Source organism: Salvelinus sp. IW2-2015, linkage group LG6.1 (assembly GCF_002910315.2).
Source record: "Salvelinus sp. IW2-2015 linkage group LG6.1, ASM291031v2, whole genome shotgun sequence".
NCBI classification, from domain to species: domain Eukaryota; kingdom Metazoa; phylum Chordata; class Actinopteri; order Salmoniformes; family Salmonidae; genus Salvelinus; species Salvelinus sp. IW2-2015.
Window position 1 is genome coordinate 12,604,537 of NC_036845.1, and position 19,768 is coordinate 12,624,304.

A 19,768-nucleotide genomic window follows, 5' to 3' on the forward strand; every position below is an offset into this window, starting at 1 on the left:
CCCGGACCGACTCTCTGCTCTGTTTACGCAATGATGTCGCTCTTGTGCTGTGTTCTATCTATACCACCTCTACGAGACGACACTATTTGTATACTTTCTGCCTTCTTTTTGACAACTTGTTTAACAACCACTACCAGGCGAGCTTTCAATGCCTAAACTCTCCCTCCTGCCTCCAATGCTCTTAATACAAGTAAAACCAAATGCATGCTCTTCAACCGATCGCTGCCTGCTCCTGCCGCCTGTCAACATCACTACTTTGGACGCTCTGACGTAGAATATGGACAACTACAAATTACCTAGGTGTCTGGTTAGACTGTAAACCTCCTTCCAGACTCACATAAACTCCCAAAACCAAGTCAAATCTAGAATTGGCTTCCTATTCCGCAACAAAGCATCCTTTACTCATCTGCCAAACATACCTTGAAACTGAACCATCCTACCAATCTCGACTTCGTGATGTCATTTACAAATAGCCTCCAAACCCACCGAATAAATTGGATGCAGTCTATCACAGTGCATCCGTTTGTCACCAAAGCCCTTGGCATGCCCCCCTTTCATATCGTCGCCAAACCCACTGGTTCCAGGTCATCTACAAAGACCCTGCTAGGTAAAGTCACCCTTATTCAGCTCGCTGTCACCAAGCACACCTACTGTAGCACGCGCTCCAGCAAGTATATATCTCTAGTCACCCCAAAACCAATTCTTCCTTTGACGGCCTCTGCCTTCCAGTTCCTCTGCTGCCAATGACTGGAACGAACTACAAAAATCTCTGAAACTGGAAACACCTATCTCCCTCACTAGCTTTAAGCACCAGCTGTCAGAGCAGCTCATAGATTACTGCACCTGTACATAACCCATCTACAATTTAGCCCAAACAACTACCTCTTTACCTACTGTATTTATTTATTAATTTATTTTGCTCCTTTGCACCCCATTATTTCTGTCTCTACTTTGCACTTTCTTCCACTGCAAACCAACCATTCCAGTGTTTTTTTTAAAGTTTTTATTTTACTTGCTGTGTTGTACTCACTTCGCCTCCATGGCCTTTTATATTTTTATTTATTTATACATATATTTGTTTGCCTTCACCTCCCTTATCTCACCTCACTTGCTCACATTGTATATAGACTTATTTTTTTTTCACTGTATTATTGACTATATGTTTGTTTTACTCCATGTGTAACTATGTGTTGTTGTATGTGTCGAACTGCTTTGCTTTATCTTGGCCAGGTCGCAATTGTAAATGAGAACGTGTTCTCAATTTGCCTACCTGGTTAAATAAAGGTTAAATAAAATAAAAAAAATAAAAAAGGCTCTCCAGAGGGTAGTGAGGTCTGCACAACGCATCATCGGGGGCAAACTACCTGCCCTCCAGGACACCTACACCACCCGATGTCACAGGAAGGCCAAAAAGATCATCAAGGACAAGGCGAGGTCAATACAGGTGCATCAAAGCTGGGACCGAGAGACTGAACAACAGCTTCTATCTCAAGGCCATCAGACTGTTAAACAGCCATCACTAACATTGAGTGGCTGCTGCCAACATACTGACTCATCTCTAGCCACTTTAATAATGAAAACATTGATGTAATAAATGTTTCACTAGCCACTTTAAACAATGCCACTTTATATAATGTTTACATACCCTACATTACTCATCTCATATGTATATACTGTACTCTATACCATCTACTGCATCTTGCCTATGCCGTTCGGCCATTGCTCATTCATATATTTTTATGTACATATTCTTATTCATTCCTTTACACTTGTGTGTGTATAAGGTAGTTGTTGTGAAATTGTTAGGTTAGATTACTTGTTAGATATTACTGCATGGTCGGAACTAGAAGCACAAGCATTTCGCTACACTCGCATTAACATCTGCTAACCATGTGTATGTGACAAATCAAATTTGATTTGATTTGATATGGTAACCACCATGGCATACACTGACACTACCATTAAGATGGTAGATAAATGGTAAATGTAGCCTACATTTTTTCCAGTTTGGATGATTGTGTTATGCTATAGATACTTCTGTGAATATCTGAACATTGCATCCAAAAATAAACTGCTCACATTCTGGACATGACTTTGTTAGGACTGTGTTTGTGTAAATAGTTTCTTAAAAAAGTGTGGCCAGCTCAAATGCTGATTGTTGCGTCATTCGAAAGTGGCCGTTCTAAATAAGCATTCTAAATGAGCGTTCTAATCACACGCGTGTGATCGTACTCTTCAGGGACCACTGTCAAACGATCATGTGTTGGAACGTGTGAAAACGTAGGCTACATTTGTCCTAGCGCTAACTGAGGAAAGATTGACACAACACAAGCGGTCATATTTTCTAACTCTCGGCTGACATAAACTACAATATGAATTAGCTAATAGCAATTACTATGTATAATTAATCACATCACGGGTGAGCTCAACATTGATAGAAATAATTGAGTAAAACACTTTCTAGAAATCGAAAGTAATCCGACAAGATTAGTTTCAGAGCGCAGCCATGCATTTTTTTCCTCACAGACACCTAAGATAATAAGAGAAGACAAGATGAGTTTGGTCTGTTTATAGTATGCATGTTGAAGGGGTGTGTCGTCTACCATCGTTCAATTCCCACCATTCACTTCCTGAAGTTCTCAAAAAATGTGTGTACCCTTACTCACATCATTTTGTTATAGCATCTTTGGTGCGACAGATCGGAATGCATGATTTATAACCGGTAATTGAAAAACATGTGAATAAAACAGTAAATATATCAATAATTACCACACAAAACATTTTCCGATAGTGATTTATTGATACAAATGGCGAGCGCAGGCAGTCAATCACGTAACCTCTCACTCCCACTCTGAGCCATTCAGTGTTGTTGTTTTATGTATGTAGCTAGTGAGTTAAGTTGTAGCATTAGCAATGTCTTTCAAAAGGAGACAACCCACAAATGCGGAAATTCTGGAGATTTAAAAAAAAATCTGACAATGAGTCTGAAAGTCAGGAATCAGATTCTGACAGTGACAGTGAGGAGCTGCCCCCCAGCCATTGAGAACCCTGAATCTGAGGACCCCTTGTCCACTGACAAAGTCCTAGTTCCCTTTGAAGATGCTGGTGGCGATGGAGGCAGACCGACAGTGGATGAAGTACAGTTCTTTATCGCAATTTAGCTAGTTAGCTTGCACTTGCTAGCTAATTTGTCCTATTTAGCTAGCTTGCTGTAGCTAGCTAATTTGTCCTGGGATATAAACATTGAGTTGTTATTTTACCTGAAATGTACAAGGTCCTCTACTCCGACAATTAATCCACACATAAAACGGTCAACCGAATCATTTCTAGTCATCTCTCCTCCTTCCAGGCTTTTTCATCTTTGAACTTATATGGTGATTGGCATCTAAACTTTCATAGTATTACTATACTGACCGGCAACACAGTTCTTCTTTCAATCACCTGTGGGTATAACCAACGAGGAGATGGCACGCTGCAGTCAGAAATAGAAACGAGTTCTATTTTAGCCCTTGGCAACGCAGATGCTAGTTGACTCCCCGAGCAGTGTGGGTGCAATAATTGAATAACATAGATTTCTAAATTTATTTTGCAACACTCGCGCACAAGACGCGAGCGGTGTGGTCAACCTATTAGAGAGTTTTGGAACTCACGCATGAAAGGGTTCGGGCACATTGAGGACGTGGAATGATGAATTATATCATATTGGCGACCGTTTTTTCCATGGTTTTTGCCGAAAAATCACCTCGGCTGAAATTCATTGTAAAAGGTATGTGCTAATTTAGCTATTTGCGTTTAGGGTGGTCAGATACGCCCTGTCTGTGTATTAGGCTATATGCGAGAACCTTGTTTTTTCCTCCATGGAAATAGTTAGATTAACAACGAACAATAGACTGTAGTCTACTTGAAAATCAAAGTAGTGGATCACTTTCTTCATCACGCGTTTATACATGCATGACATCATGCATGATTCAAGGTAGACAATCATGTCAAATGTTCCACAAAACAGGCTATACCAACAAAATAGAAATGTAGCCTAATAATGATAGTAGGCTATATTAAATTGACAGAATGATTGGCATTGTGTCAATGAGAACGGATCTCAGAGAAACGCAAATAATGTGATGAGAGAGAAAACATGTTGGACTTGGTATAATTGTATAATTTGAATAGCCGATTTGTCAAATTGTTCATGCGACCCAGTTCTCAACTAAAGGAAATAAAATAAGCTATTTGTATTAGATTAAATGGAAGAAATTAAGCAGTGTGTATTAGATTATATTAATCTTCGTGTGGGCTAATTTAGGCCCAGTTTCCTATTCCATTGTAATGAAATGTAAGGGACAGAAGTGTTCATACGTATGGAACAGGTTTATGGCAGCGGGAACGGTGGAATTATTCAGAACCAATTGTGTTTTACAAGAAACTGGCTTAATTAAGATAGCCTATTATTGTTATTTAGGCGTTGATTATTCGGGTAGCCTGTCCTATACAATAGTGGCCCACTCCTACGAAGACACTAATCTTGAATTCAGAGCGCACCTCAGCATGTCAATGCAGAGGCTGTATGTTAAAGGCCCAGTGCAGTCAAATATGTTTTGCTTGTGTTTTATATATATTTCCACACTATGAGGTTGGAATAATACTGTGAAATTGTAAAACAGGTTGATAATGCCCCTTTAGTGTAAGACCTGTTTAAAAAGGGCGCCTGAAATTTCTGCCTGTTTTGGTGGGAGGGAATTTTAGCCTGCCTGGTGAAATCACCAGGCGGTAAATTCGGCTGCATTGGTCCTTTAAGTGTTTTGACAGGCTCGCGGTTTTGCACGTTTTGGCGTGTCGGTCATTAATAATCCATGTGTGAGGTTCAACCTAACGTAGTGGGTAGACATTTGCCAGTTGTCATGGAAACGCAGTCCTGGTGTTGTTTACCAATCAGACAGCTGTTATTTGTGATCAATGCCCGGATATTTCTTCTGATCTGAACCTCCTTTACTCTTCAAGACACAATATAAGGCTAAATGATACGTGCTAATTGAAAAGAGTGCTGAGGAGCTCTGCATGTAATGTCATTAAGTTTACTCAAACACACAATGTCAGTGAACGTATTACAAAACCACTACATTACAGTTAAAACCCAGCATTATGGTGAATACTTAGCTCGCGCTGCAGAACTGCAATGCAGGTGCACGAGCTGACGCGTTAATGGTAGGTACTGCAGTAGCTGAGGCTTGTTGAGGATAGAGCAGCAGCATTAGCTCCAGGACCTCATTAACACACGCGAACACAAGCGCGCGCAAACACGCGCACACACACACATCCACACAACCCAATTAATATTTATGAGAATTCCGCGCAGCAAACTAACAATTATATTTTCAAACTCATGCCTCACACCTTGCACAGTGGTCTAATATATTCACAATCAATAGAAATAGGGCTATCAAGTTAAGATGCACGGATGCTATAGTCATTACAGGTGTAAAGGACAGTATTCCTCTTGGCAGATCAGCAGTAAAATACAGAACAACATGGCGTATTTGTTTGACATATCAAACTTATGTTATACAAACCTATAAAGGGATGTCATGTTAACGACATTCAGTCTTAGTGTACCCGATAGAGACAGAGACATGTCAAAACAGAAAGATTAAATCGATGAAGCATTACATTCCTCTCACCGTGGAGGTTTAAATGACTGAAGCCTAGGTCAACACCTTGGACAGCACCATTTGCCTCTCTTTTGTCGGCCAATTGAGGAACTTGTGGTCTACTTTCATGAAGCGTCGAGAACGTCAGTCACTGAATTGGTAGACACACTAGTGTCGGATTTGCATTTGCCTGTAGGAATAGGAGTCCCGAGGGTAAATTGACCTTAACCATGGCAACCAATTCAATTTCAGTACAGACTCTCTCTCTGATCTGTACAGCTTTAGCCTCATATCATGTAAAACTAAAATGACTTGGGCCAAAAGGTAGACTGGTGGCTTTTTGAATTTTATTTTAGAAGTTACATGACCACACCACAGAGCTCAATGAATACATTCTTGTTAAATCAAATTAATGAACTGAAAATGATGGGCAATTACATGTTCAATTGACTCAACTTGAAACCCCCAACAACACTGATCTACTGGTATATCATATAACGACATTGTAACAACACCTTCTCCTAATCTACTTTGATATGGCCCACAGAGCCGGCCAGGTACCACTTCTCGAAACCGGAGAACTACATGTCAGTGTACCACCAGGAGGGCACCAATGTGCTGTACGTGGGGGGCCAGACAGTGATCTACGTGTTGACTTTCACTGACAGGGGGGTCCACGACCTGCAGGTGAGTTGCTGGTAACCATAGAGATGAACAGAGATACTCGGTGGTGGTGACACAGTAACCCAATGCAGGCACAGGAGACTGGCTTAAAGAGGAGGCAGCAGCTGTCGACCTAGTTCAACAGCCTCCGTAGCACGAGATGGGTCATGCATACATTTATAGAGCAGATCTCATCTCTGTCCAATCGGAAAGAAGTGATTATATAGTGTGGGCTTATGAGGTCAACATACTGTGGTAAACCGTGGGGTGTTGGGTTGAGCGTGCAGAGATTGACACAGAGACAGGGAGGTTTTAGTCCACAAAAACAACTTTACTAAGACAGAATATTAACATAACAAAGAAAATTCACTTAGGTTTGGCTTGGTCCTTCTTCTCTGATTTTGCTCGGTGTCAGTCTCTCTCCGTTCTCTCTGATTCTGATTGTCTGTGCCCTATAGTTACGCTTAGTTGATCAAATATTAGAGACAGTAAAGTAATCCTCCCTTTGTTAGTTTATGGCACAGGACCAGACTTTTGTCATTTTCAATCAGCACTGAATTTGATTGCAGTTAATTTAGTATTTGAAAAGGCCTAATTTGCATACAAGTTATGGATAAATTGTATGACATACTGGAATGTATCTTATATTATTACAGATCCCTGTGGTAACCGATGAAAACGCAAAGGCAGCTTGCATCGCCAAATCAGACCCACCAAAGGTAGGTGGTCCCCACTATCATCATCATCCTCATCATCGTCATCATCAATCTTCGTCATCATTATCACCATCATTACAGTGAGGAAAGTTTGTTGCTACTGTAGGAATATGAATGAAACAGAGACATAATATCAACATGATATCGACACCAGTAGAAACTGTCCCGAAGGTTAAAGGTTGGGACAGGGGAAAGCGGGTACAATGCGGTATTTGGTATTCAGGCACAAATTCCATCTGGAAGTTTCTCTTGAGATAAAAGTCCTGCCACTGTACTTAATGAATAAGTGATGCAATGCATATGAAGTTATGCAGACAATGCATTCCCTCAGTACTGCAGAGCTAATTCTTGCGCTATCTGCCAAATTAGGGAAAATGGATCAGTTCCAATATTCTCTCTCTCTCTCTCTCTCTCTCTCTCTCTCTCTCTCTCTCTCTCTCTCTCTCTCTCTCTCTCTCTCTCTCTCTCTCTCTCATCCCCCTCCTCTCTCTCTGCTACAGTTGGAGTGTGACAATTTCATCACAGTCATTCAGAAAGTCAATGACACTTTTGTGGTATGCGGGACAATGCAGGAACCCCCAAATTGCTGGTGCTGGTAAGATGACATGATGATGAATAGAATAGCTATTGTCTTCAACATGTGTTTAGTGTTCTCACAACGGTCACACTTTCTTTTTACTTAACTCCTGTATCACTTTTATAAAAGTTGGTAATAGTGTTCAATAAAAAACTTCAACTTATATCTCTATTTGTACTGTATACAAGGTGGTAAGAGCATTCAGGATATGGCTTGTGAGGTTGTGATGTAATTTCCTCTCTATAGGTAAATGACACTGTGCTGACTGACGCCCCCACCAATGGACAGATGGCACCAGCCTCTGACATCTCCCCTCCCTACCCCTCCCAGAGGTTCGTCAGTCTGTCCGCAGGTACGATGAGAGGACAGACAGACACTCCAGCCAAACATCCATAGAAACTCTGCTATTGGCACAATACCAAACCCATCCCTCACCCCTATTTCTACATCTTTGTTAACTCCTCTCTGTGGATCTGAAAGGATAGGATAAGTATCAGCATTTTGGTGGAGAGCTCCATCCAGCCATTATGTTCATAAGTATACAGACCAATCAGATCCTCAACATTGACTTTGGTATGGGATAGGAGATCTGTTTAAAATGGTACAATAGTACTACAGATGGTTCACGACATGTAGCGAAGCTGTAACTCACAGTATTATCGGAATCATGGCAAGGTTACTTTGTATAGCAGTTTCTGTGATAGCGCAGACCAGGCTGGACTGTAGTGATGAACCAATGAGCCATTTGCTAGAGTGGGGCAGTGTTCTGATAACGTTCAGTTCTCATTGAACCATTAATGTCATGATCCAAGTTACCTCCCTTATTGCTATGGAGACAGTGCCCCAAGTGGGGTAATTGTAATACGGTTATGGGAGGATGTTGGCGCAGTCAGCTGTCTTCTGTAGATTTATTTTTTATCTCTCCCTCTAACTTCTGTTTCTCTCTCTCTCCCTCTCTCCTCTTTATCTCTCTCTTTATCTTTACCCCCCCCCCCCCTCTCGCTCTCAGATGGGAATCTATACTCTGCTCTGTCAGCAGTAGGGCGTCACCCTGGCTCTATACGCCGGACCTACGGCACTCAGAAGTTTCTGAAGACTGAGACCAAGTGGCTGCAGAGTGAGTGGGATGAGGGCAACATGGGACTATATTGGTGTAGGAGAGCTGCATGAGGCACTGGAGTGGATGAGCATGGAAATAGCAAGTCTATATTATCTAATATCTTGTAACATGCTGCATGCAGAAATGTAATCCCTATGAATTCTTCCATTTTAAAGATCATAAGTTAAGTTCACAGTTGTGATAGTCATACAAGGTTTTAACTCCCTGCATTATGTACTGGACGTCTTTATTAGCCTATAAAACTTCCAAGCAAACACTTTTATCAAAATACATTTTTTAAATACACCTTTATCTCTGTACACACTAGATGGCCCTGCTAGAATGAAATGCATTAGTTTGAAATGGGCCCAGATAGTTACAACCAGTGTCGTGGTAATTTCCTGTGTTACTCAATAATGAGAGAGCCAACCACACACAAGTCAGAGTTATATTATAAAGTCCATCTTTAATAATATATGAGCTTCAACATAGCCATTTTTGACTCTCAGATCAATTCAGTGTCTATAAATGAATTCTCTGGGAGTCCCCACAAAACAATTCTTAGTATCATTTATAGCCAAGTACCACCCCTCTCAATTTACAAATAACCTTTTACTTGAAAGAGGAGTATCCCATAGCTAGATAGCATTAGCTATAAATTATCGTTCAGTTTGGTCTCCTAAGACGAGATTTCAAACTCGTGCTTGGTACCAAAACATTACCTCATCCTATGGCATATATCAATTGTCAATTCCAGATACTCCCATCTCAAATACACCCAAACCTGGACAAACTCACTGAAGACAATGAGCCTCTTAGGTCATATACTAGGTCAAGATAAGGGCAACCTCAGAGGGGACATACAATGGTTCCAGACACTGCCATACTCCTTCCCTCAATGAGAACAGTAGGGAGTGACTGGCGTACAGACATTGTATGAGATTACTAACTGGTTCCCCATTAATAACGCCATCCCTTCACATGGTTTAGGAATAGTTACAGACACATTCCCATAAGAAGACAATGTTCCATTCTGTCCTCCTCCCCTTCTGATATTCTACATAGCACCACATGGTTTAACAGATACATTGACATATGAAGACAAGCCTGACCTCTCCCCTCTCTGGGTCCCAAGTGACTAAGCCCTAGCTGATTAAAGGGAAAATGCAACTGCCAACCCTATAGTCCAAAGGGAACCATTCTAATGACAAGTATCTCACAAGCATATGATGAAAATAACATCTTATCTATCTATGTTACCTAACTAATTCTGATTCAGCCACGACACCAGTGACTGAGTTGGCCTGGTGCTCACTGGCTTCAAATGTTTTACTACCTGATTGAGTATTAGCGCTAATAAAATAGTGCCTGTTAAATAGTGATGAGTACCAGCACCTAAATATAAAGAGTAACGGCACCAGAAATGAGTACCGGCACTTATTTCAGTCCACTTCAAGCACTGGTGGAAGTCCTTTCTCTCTCCTGCTGCAGGCCCCCAGTTTGGTGGAGCAGCAGTAATGCCAGCCTCTCAGAAACACAAGGAGGAGATCTACTTCTTCTTCAGTGAGATCAACAAGACGGCCATGGTGGACGAGGAGCCCTACAGGTCGCGCATTGGCCGAATCTGCATGGTAACCACAGCAACATCACTATATCAGCTGTATTGCAACGTTATTGCGTATTAAAGCTGAGCTCCGCGAAAGGAGAAACAGCACCACTGGTCACCCCATGCACATTTGTTATTGTTTAGTTTTTTTAAACAGAAGAGATGAGCATCCAGCCTCGTGGTGAAAAGAAAACGTAGCACATACTCTGATGTTCTATTGCCCGTGCAATGATGTCAGAGGGGGAAAAAAACTGGGTTTGTTTGAAGTAACGTCTTTGTTGTTGTAATATCGCGAACGAACCTGGCAGTTTCACCGCTAAGGATTCCAGCTTTAATGTTATGGTGTACTGTTGTATACTGTGTGTCCGTCTCCAGGTGGACGAGGGGGGCATAAAGAACCTGTTGGCGGACTCGTGGACTACCTTCCTGAAGGCCAGGGTGATGTGTGGTGCGGGTAGCAGCCCCCAGCAGTACAACAACATCAGACAGGCTTTTGTGCTGTCTGACGTGGCCCACGAGAAGAGGACCGGGGTCATTTACGGCCTGTTTGCCAACGCCTGGTGAGTAGACCTTACACCTTCAACACCCTCCAACCCATATGGCTGCTTAAGACTGTGTCATGCAAACAACATAATCAGAGGAAAGGAGGAATTATGCACAGCACATCCAAATGGGGCACAGGAGCTGGATAGGCATGTACAGCAATGAAAACTTGCGAGCAGCAAAACGTTTCAGTGAGGAAAATACTTGATTGTATTTGAAAGAGAAAGGGACACGGGGATACCTAGTCAGTTGTACAACTGAATGCACTCAACTGAAATGTGTCTTCCGCATTTAACCCAACCCCTCTGAATCAGAAGTGGGCTCTGCTCTGTGGAGGCGGCCAATTACTTTTGAGCTTGAGTGCTTTTATTTGCATATTTGAGTAGCCTTAAATCTTTTAAGTCCTTTTAGAGAGTCATAGTAATATGATTCTACTCAGCTATCAGTCTGTGATTGAGTTGCTAACGACATTCCGATTCACATTAAGTTTGAATAAAGTAAGTAGAAGGAAGGAAGGCTTTTAAGTGTTGTATTGTTTGGTTGACCAGGGACACAACAGTGATATGTGCTTACTCCATCGAGGACATTGACCAGGCCTTCGCCACATCCAAACTGAAGGGTTACAGCAGTCCTCTGATTGGACATCGCCCTGGCACAGTAAGACACCCACTGAATCAGTTAAATTAACTTTCTTTTAATTAACATTTTGTAGTGCCAATCAAAGTCATTTTGCAAAGGCCAATTGCATAAGCTCATGCATGTGAGTCCGTCAATTTTGGGGAAGTGGAAGACTTGTGTTTCTATTTTGGAACAGTTGCAGATGACAGACACTGGTTGTGAAATTATTGTTCAAGGCAAAGCCACAGCCTAAGTCTGTCTCCCTTCCTGATTACATCACTTTCATTACATCACTTCCTGTCCCAGTGTGCCTTCAAGAACTCCACGGCAGCCCACAACCCTAAGACCCTAGTGGTGATCAGGGACCACCCGGAGATTGAGGATGTGATTCGTCCGGTCGGGGGTGCTCCGCTGAACCTGCCCACCGACGATCACTTCACACACACTGTCGCTGCCATTGTGCTAGCAGTAAACGACGAGCACTATAGTGTGCTGTACCTGGGAACAGGTGTGTGTGTGTGTGTGTGCGTGCGTGCGTGTGTGTTTGCTGTCAAGCTGTATCTCATGTACAGGCGTTTGGTGTAACCTATTTAAAAGTTATCTTTTAGAAGACGTAGTCTCCTTGACAAAGTAAATAAAAAAGTTGTTTGCTCAATGCAGGCATGAGTTGGGACTTATTATAAGAGTGGATTTTTGGCATGAATCCCAGATAAATTGACTGAATTGAAAAACAAAGTAGCTACAGCCTAATCGACGTGCTCTGATAAAGAAGTCAGTCGCTACCACAGGGAAAGTAGTGATAGAGCTGTGAACAGAGCCATGGGTCTCTGAGGTGGCCTAATAACAAACTGGAGCAGTTAGTCTTCTGTGGGAAGTAATAGCCTCTCAATGTGGGGAGGAGATAAGAGAGGACAAGCTGTAGGACAGGCCTGCTCCTCTCCGTAAGTCACCCACTGATGAATTGACCAGTAGAGGAAAAAGGCAGCATGTGCTATTATAAACCTGGGGCCATATTCAATCAAAAATAGTCACTGGGTTTCCGGGATACATAAAAAAGAACAGGTCTCGACAATGGTGTCTCTCTCCTCTGATAATGTTCTCTCTGTCTTTCTGGTGATAGAACAGGGGAAAGTGCTCAAGGTTCTGCACACTATCGAGGAGGCCTTTATCATATCCCAGTACTCCCTCTTCCACAACGAGGGTCCTGTTCTAAGCATGGCCATCGACTCTAAGAAGGTACTGTGAGACCATCAGCGAACACTCCTTAGCAGCTCACACTCATATCCATAGAAGAATTTGTTTATGACGTAGCTGCAGTCCAATCCATTTAAACAATGCACTTCTAGTGATAACCACTGTATGTCTTCCTGCCTTCTCCCCCAGGGCCACCTTTATGTGGGCACGGCAATGGAGGTCCAGCGCATACCATTGGCTGACTGCGGTCGCTATGGAGACAGTTGCCGGGAGTGCATTCTGTCTCGGGATCCCTATTGTGGTTGGGACGCAGCCAGGAGGAGGTGCACACCCATCCCAGCTGGATACAACATCAGCACTGGGTATGAGATGTGATGATGTCACTCCTGGAATACAGTTTAGATACCTATGGAAGAAAAAAAATAACAATCAATACCAGCCATAACATATCATTTCTTACAGAAGACTGTCGAGGTTCCAACCACTATTCTAGGTTTTATGATAATTGTTTCATTTACATAAAATGGTTGATTGTTCAAAATGGTACATGCTAATTTGATGTTCCTTCAATAATTTGTTTCATACCATAGGGCACTCACTCAGAGTCTGGACCATTCCAATGCCTCTATCTGTGGTGAAGCTGCTGGTGAGTGCCACTCCACCTCCTCTCTGACTCTCTGTATCTTTATTAACTGAAATAAGGAACTTTTTTTCCAGAGGCTAACTCAGAAGATGATATCATATAATTGAGCGGAGGCTCAAACCCATTGGGTGTCAGGACCCGGTGCGAGAAACAGTCACTAATAATCGTCAGAACCCAGAAGATGAGGCAGACACAGCAATACTAGAGATGGTGGTTTAATTAAAGAATAAAATCTTCAGGCAAAGAAACTCAATCCACAATGTCCAAAAATAAAGCCAAGAGGCACAAAATGGAAATCCTCCAAAATACAAAAGAAACCCCACAAAGTGGTAAAAAACAGCAGGGAAAAACAAACCTCAAAAGACTACTCAAATAATACACAAGAACTAAACCAGAGAACCTCTGGAAAATCCAACAAGAGAAATATCTGTATAAAACAAAGCTTGGGCTGGGGCTGGGTGCTAACTTACAAACACTGAGCAAGGAACTAAGGAACACACAGGGTTTAAATACTAACAAGGGAATGACTTACAGGTGCAAACAATAATTGGAGCAAGAAAAACAAAAGGTACAAAAAAGGTGCAAGGGGGACATCTAGTGAACAAAACCTGAACAGTCCTGGCCAAAACCTGACATTGGGCGGTTTAATATCAAAGTTTACCCTGACTTCAAAGCCCAATAGCTTCAGCCATATTAACCTCTAATAATCCAAACAAATTATGGGATATGTACTGTCTTAGTTAGCAGTCTCTTTTTTCCATGACTTCTGTTGGTCGCAGTCTCGGTGCAGCTGTCATACATATCCGTTGACTGTTTCCCTTTCTTCCATTCCTGGAACATTGAGATATAAACCTAGGGAGTGGAGGATGAAAGGTGATGCAATATCATATATAAAGATATTATATTTGAATCTGTTATTTTAGCTTATATTTTCCAGAGAGAGTAAGTATCAGACCACAGAATAAAATAGATGCATCTCTGTGTCCGTTTGTACACGTTAGTCGGGTTTTAGGTTTACTGGGCTTTGAGTCACAATTGTCCTACTAACTGAGAGCAAAGTTATAATTTACAATAACCTGTATATTTTTTCACAAATATGAGGGTGGCCTCTTACCCACACATTTCTCACATAATGAAGCAGTCCTGCCAATCCTGTCCTGCCATTCCGATTTTGAACTCACCTATGATTGTTACCGTATATACGTTAACAATCCATAGGTATGAAACCATAAACTATTCTCTAGTCTAGGGAGCCCATAAGTAAGTATTTCATTTGGGTGAGATCAATGTTAACCAGGCTGTGCCCTCTGAACCCCCACAGCACCGAAGACCCATAGGACAAACCCCAAACAGGTGGTGATTGACTCAGACGGCCCAGTTAACCTCCCCTGCCCCGTGCGCTCCTTTCACGCCACCTATCGCTGGGAGAAGGACAACTGTATCAAGCACTACCCCTGCTTCATCATTGGAGACTCCTGTGTGCTGGAACCCACCCCTGACCTGCCCCTTAAGCAGGGGGTGTTCCGCTGCATGGCCACGGAGAACGGCTACAAGGTGGAGGTGGTTTCCTACAGGCTGGTGATCAACAGTGGGCCTCTGCCTGCCTCCTTGGCCTCTACCCTGGGGCCATGCCTCCTGCTTGCCTCAGCCACCCTCTGGCTCCTGTAACCATTGCAAATGCTAAAGCTAACCCCTTAGCCTCTAAGGCCCTCTCTCTGACAGACAAGAGAGGAGGGGCCACCATACCCAGGTTAGGTTCGCAGAGCATTGATATTAATGGTCGGGTAATGCGATCAGTGTTGCCCACAGAGACTGTTTTCAGAAAAAAGTGTTTTTTTATTAAATTTACATTGTTCAGGAAATGCCTGAAAATAAACAAAGCCATTTATTTTTTAATTATATATGGGCTTACCATACTAACCAATACTGTACTGTTTAAACAAAAAAATACCTAAAACAAACTTAATAATACATAACATTTAAACTTAATACATTAACATCAATATGGGTTTTATGGAAAGACAAACTATATTATCATGTCTTATTCTGAATTTTAAATACAGATTCAAACCACAAGATGTGCTTTGCGAACCTTGCCTGTTCCACCCAAGAGATGACATCTCATGAGTTGGGTTAAATACAATACCAGGCCAATTTCTCTTTATGGTTTCTCAACTTATTTTGAAACTTGATTGTGCTACTTTGTGAATATTTGAAGCTTGAATACTGCTCTAACATCCAAACATCCTGTTGAATGTCATAAGTATAGGCTAGTATTTAGAAAATGTCTGGTATTGAGTAAAAAAAAATGCCTTAACAATTCTGGGACATACCCCCTAAGCACAATTTGCAGTGGAAGCAAAACTGATCAATTATGTTGACTTGAAACTGTGAATGAGGTGGCCAAGCCTTACTTTGATGCTGGGAGGAAGTGTCATCTTTTTGACAGGAAGTAGGTAGAAGAGCATGAGCTCATCCTCGAACATCACTGTGTCTCGGCAAGTCCTCTGCAGTAAAGGCAGTTTTTGCATCATTTTATTGGATAGTATCAGACATTCATATTATGCTACTTCATTTTCAACAAACATAAGTACAGTAAACATCATTCAGTGGCAGGTGAGGCCAAATTAGAATTGAGTAGATGACATGTAGTGTTAGTTGCATTTTGTAGTTTGCTATATGAGGAAAAGATTGTGATTATATGAGTACTGTGTGTTAAGTATTTTATTGCTCCACAAATGCTGATTTCCACCATTGCTGCCTATGTATATGAAAGTTATTCTTGATGGTTCAAGGTTTTATACTGTACGGAAGTCCAGAGAGGACAATAAAAAAATCCTTGTCATGTCGAGATAACAACTTATTTATCTCATGATCACGACATAACAAAAGTTGTTTTGTCGACATCACGAGATGAACTCTATAAATAGGAGTAGACGCATTGATGATAGATTGACAGGATGGCTGAGGCGGTAGAGCCCATGGTGGATCAGCACATATGTTTTTATTGATTGCTACACTAAGGGATGGTACATTTCATGCTAACATGTCGCTCATTGTCAGTTTATAAAGTAGAATGTTAGCAAGCTAAATGTCCTTTACCTTGAGCTAAGAGTGGCAGGTAGCCTAGTGGTTAGAGTGTTGGGCCAGTAACCGAAAGGTTGCTAGATCAAATCCCTGAGCTGACAAAATAAAAATCTGTTGTTCTGCCCCTGAACAAGACAGTTAACCCTCTGTCATTGTAATAAGAATGTGTTCTTAACTGACTTGCCTAGTTAAATAAAGGTTAAAAATAAAAGACCTAAGGGCCTCCCGGGTGGCGGAGTGGTCTAAGGCACTGCATCGCTGGCACCAGACACTCTGGGTTTGAGCCCAGGCTCTGTTGCAGCCGACCGGGAGGTCCATGGGGCGACGCACAATTGGGCTTCTGTAATACTGTGGTTATACAATGATGTTACTCTTTGACTGCTAGCGTCGTCCGGGTTAGGGAGGGTTTGGCCGGTAGGGATATCCTTGTCTCATTGCACACTAGTGACTCCTGTGGTGGGCTGGGTGCAGTACACGCTGACCAGGTCGCTAGGTGTACGGTGTTTCCTGCGACACATTGGTGCGGCTGGCTTCCGGGTTGTGTTAAGAAGCAGTGCGGCTTGGTTGGGTTGTGTCTTGACCTTTGTCTCTCCCTGTACGGGAGTTGTAGTGATGAGACAAGACAGTAACTACTAACAATTGGATACCAATAAGGGAGTTAAAAAAAATAATAAAAAAGATCTCTTGGGGCATCTAAGAGGGGCAAATGGGGAATATGAGTCCTGAACGATGCCTGAAAGGCTGGCTTGTCTCCCAGGCTGTATGCCAATTGCATGCAAGCAACAGTGCAGCTAACTTGGCTAGTCTTGTTAGCTAGGTAGTCTTATTAGCTAGCTAGCTAGCTTATTAGCTAGCTAGCTAGCTTATTAGCTAGCTATATCTCAGATTCCACCTTGTAGGGTGTTTCATAGGTAATAATCTTGCAGGCAGATTAGCAGCATTATGTATATGATCAAGACTGGGTGTGCTCGATTCCTGGCAGGCTGATTTGATTCAATAACAGCGACAGATGCTGCCTGCAGATGGCTGTCTGCAAGGAGCCTTACATATGAAACAGCCTACAAGGCTGATTTATCAGCCTCTGAGGCTTCTATTGAATTGGATCAACTTGCCAGAATTAGAGCTCACCCACTTTGGATTGTATATACAGCGCTGACAGCTAATCTGCCTGCAAGGAGCCTTACCTATGAAACAGCCTACAAGGCAGCATCCTGATTTATCAGCCTCTGAAGCTGAAATATAATCTGATCAGCCTGTCAGGAATGCAGCTCACCCACTGTAAATGTGTCAGGCATCGTTCAGGGCTTAAATGCCTCTGAAGCTGAAATGTAATCTGATCAGCCTGTCAGGAATGCAGTTCACCCACTGTAAATGTGTCAGGCATCGTTCAGGGCTTAAATGCCTCACTTTGCGATCAACTCAGCCACAGGGCTCCTTGATGAAGTGGTTATCGTGCATCTGAAGAAATGAATGGATGATGCGTGGTACTTTTGATTATCTTGTGATCTCGACAAAACAACTTTTGTTATGAGATAAATATGTCTTGATCTCGACATAACGAGGGAACTTTTTTTAAATTCATATGTCCTCTCTGGGCTTCCGTAATACTGTGGTTATACAATGATGTTACTCTTTGACTGCTTTAACTAACCTATTCTCAATGGGAAAATCCAATGCATAATTCTCAAAGGGGTTATTTTCATACTTGTATCTGTATGCTGTGACAAACGCTTTACATAATTTGATAGGCTCCTTTTGTGAAGTAGAACACTTTGAGCAGCCACCATACTCTGGGGAGAACGACTGAAATGAATGATTTACATATTTGGAAGATATGGAACAAAATTCCTCTTTAAACAATAGATGTTTTTTATTTTAGCACCTGACCTCAAATAACAATAGTATGTTGGAGGCAGAGAATGTTTGCTGGGAGGGAGTGGTTTACTCAGAGCAAATGTTGAATGTAACATAGTAATATGAATGTAGTTGCAACAAAATGCAAGTCTATTGTTCCCATTTATTGATTGTAGTATCTCAGTGCTGAAGCACCATCTTACAACCACTACTGTGTTTTGAACTGTGCCACTGAGCTTTGTGCCACTGTCGCCTGAAAATATTGGTAGAAAACAGGCTACATAATGCTGTTCTTAGAACAGTTTTAGCCATAGTTCTGCAGGTTCCATCTTTCTCTCTGGGGGTGGCTGTACGTTTGTTGTCTCGAGGTCTCAGGAGGATCTGCTTGCTGCATTGCACTGATGCGGGATATTGACTGTGCCAAACATAAGCTGTGTTGAGCCGCCTCATCCGCCGCCTGCCGCTTCTCACTCACTTAGCACTTTGAGTAATTGGTTTCCCAAATCGCTTTCTCAAACTCACACACATTCTTATATATGTCACAAATACACACAGGCATATTGGTGCACGCACACACACACACACCTCTTGTTTACCAATCACCCACTTCAATCTCATTCCCTTTACTCTAGTATTTACTGTTGCTTATCTGTTTCATTGTATTTTGAGCATGAAGCTGGTGTGTCTCTGGAAACAGTGAACAGAAGCCTCTCATACGCTAGCCAACACTAATTAGGCAACTGAACCTGTATCGCTCACTGCAGAGAAATACAAGCTATTTTACCAAGACAGATGGCCTAGTGTCACTGGGTATTGTTAAAAACGGTCAATGAATCATGCCTGTGCAGAGTTGATTGTATTTGGCCTTTCATGGATTTCAAAAGGGCAGCAGTGATATGGGAGTTTCGTTTCTCTGGAGCACTTTATTTAATGACCACCTTCATAGCCAGGAGTCCCTGCTATGACGTGGACATAAACAGTGGATATATCGCATGCGGGTGATTATCGTTATCCTAGAAAGATTTAAACCGGTTTGTTGTGTTCAATTTACCCGTTCGATAAATAATGCCAGCAGAGAAATAGAGTGAAGTGAATCGTATTGTCTTTAAATCCTTTCTCTGGTGCTTTGGACAGTGTTGATTGCATTCTGTGTCTTAGTACATTTTATTACCATAACCATAATTTTTTTAAAGGACAGATGTCTGTCTATATGAAGTGTTAATACATATCCATGTAACAAATCTGTAACTCCATATGTTTCCCTTTACTGAAAATGTACAGTGAAAATCAATAAAGTAATCAACTACAGTATTTCCTTTTTTATTAACTTTTATTTATTCAGGGTAGCCCAATTATGTATATCTTAACAAAATGTATATTCATACTTAATGGTATAATACATGAGCAATGAGCATGGCACGGTTTGCGGCACAGTGGAAAGTTGGGTTACTTTAAATTGTAGCAGATTGTGTTAAATTCATGCTGGAGAACCACAAAATGGTTGAATTCTACATTGAGTAAAT

General features: G+C 41.8%; 2 protein-coding genes across 2 annotated transcripts; both read left to right on the forward strand.

The window, feature by feature from the left end:
• Window positions 1-3,611: 3,611 nt before the first annotated feature.
• On the forward strand, window positions 3,612-7,623 carry LOC111964658 (semaphorin-7A-like). The gene is made up of 4 exons (XM_023988499.2): window positions 3,612-3,766; window positions 6,193-6,332; window positions 6,965-7,027; window positions 7,525-7,623. The coding sequence occupies exons 1-4, from the start codon at window positions 3,685-3,687 to the stop codon at window positions 7,621-7,623; spliced, it is 384 nt and encodes a 127-aa protein (XP_023844267.1). The 5' UTR covers window positions 3,612-3,684.
• A 229-nt stretch (window positions 7,624-7,852) lies between these two features.
• Window positions 7,853-19,553, forward strand: LOC111965102 (semaphorin-7A-like). Its single transcript, XM_023989102.2, has 10 exons — window positions 7,853-7,953; window positions 8,611-8,718; window positions 10,192-10,331; window positions 10,682-10,866; window positions 11,398-11,506; window positions 11,774-11,975; window positions 12,588-12,703; window positions 12,851-13,023; window positions 13,252-13,307; window positions 14,626-19,553. Exons 1-10 carry the CDS (start codon window positions 7,890-7,892, stop codon window positions 14,970-14,972), a joined length of 1,500 nt encoding a protein of 499 aa, XP_023844870.1. The 5' UTR covers window positions 7,853-7,889; the 3' UTR covers window positions 14,973-19,553.
• Window positions 19,554-19,768: the final 215 nt, after the last annotated feature.

Coding starts and splice junctions, on each gene's coding strand:
- LOC111964658 (XM_023988499.2), top strand. CDS start 3,685: ATGATGAATTATATCATATTGGCGACCGTTTTTTCCATGGTTTTTGCC. Junction 3,767..6,192: donor GCTGAAATTCATTGTAAAAG/GTATGTGCTAAT, acceptor TATGGCCCACAG/AGCCGGCCAGGTACCACTTC. Junction 6,333..6,964: donor GGGGGGTCCACGACCTGCAG/GTGAGTTGCTGG, acceptor ATATTATTACAG/ATCCCTGTGGTAACCGATGA.
- LOC111965102 (XM_023989102.2), top strand. CDS start 7,890: ATGGCACCAGCCTCTGACATCTCCCCTCCCTACCCCTCCCAGAGGTTC. Junction 7,954..8,610: donor GTTCGTCAGTCTGTCCGCAG/GTACGATGAGAG, acceptor TCTCGCTCTCAG/ATGGGAATCTATACTCTGCT. Junction 10,867..11,397: donor GGCCTGTTTGCCAACGCCTG/GTGAGTAGACCT, acceptor TTGGTTGACCAG/GGACACAACAGTGATATGTG.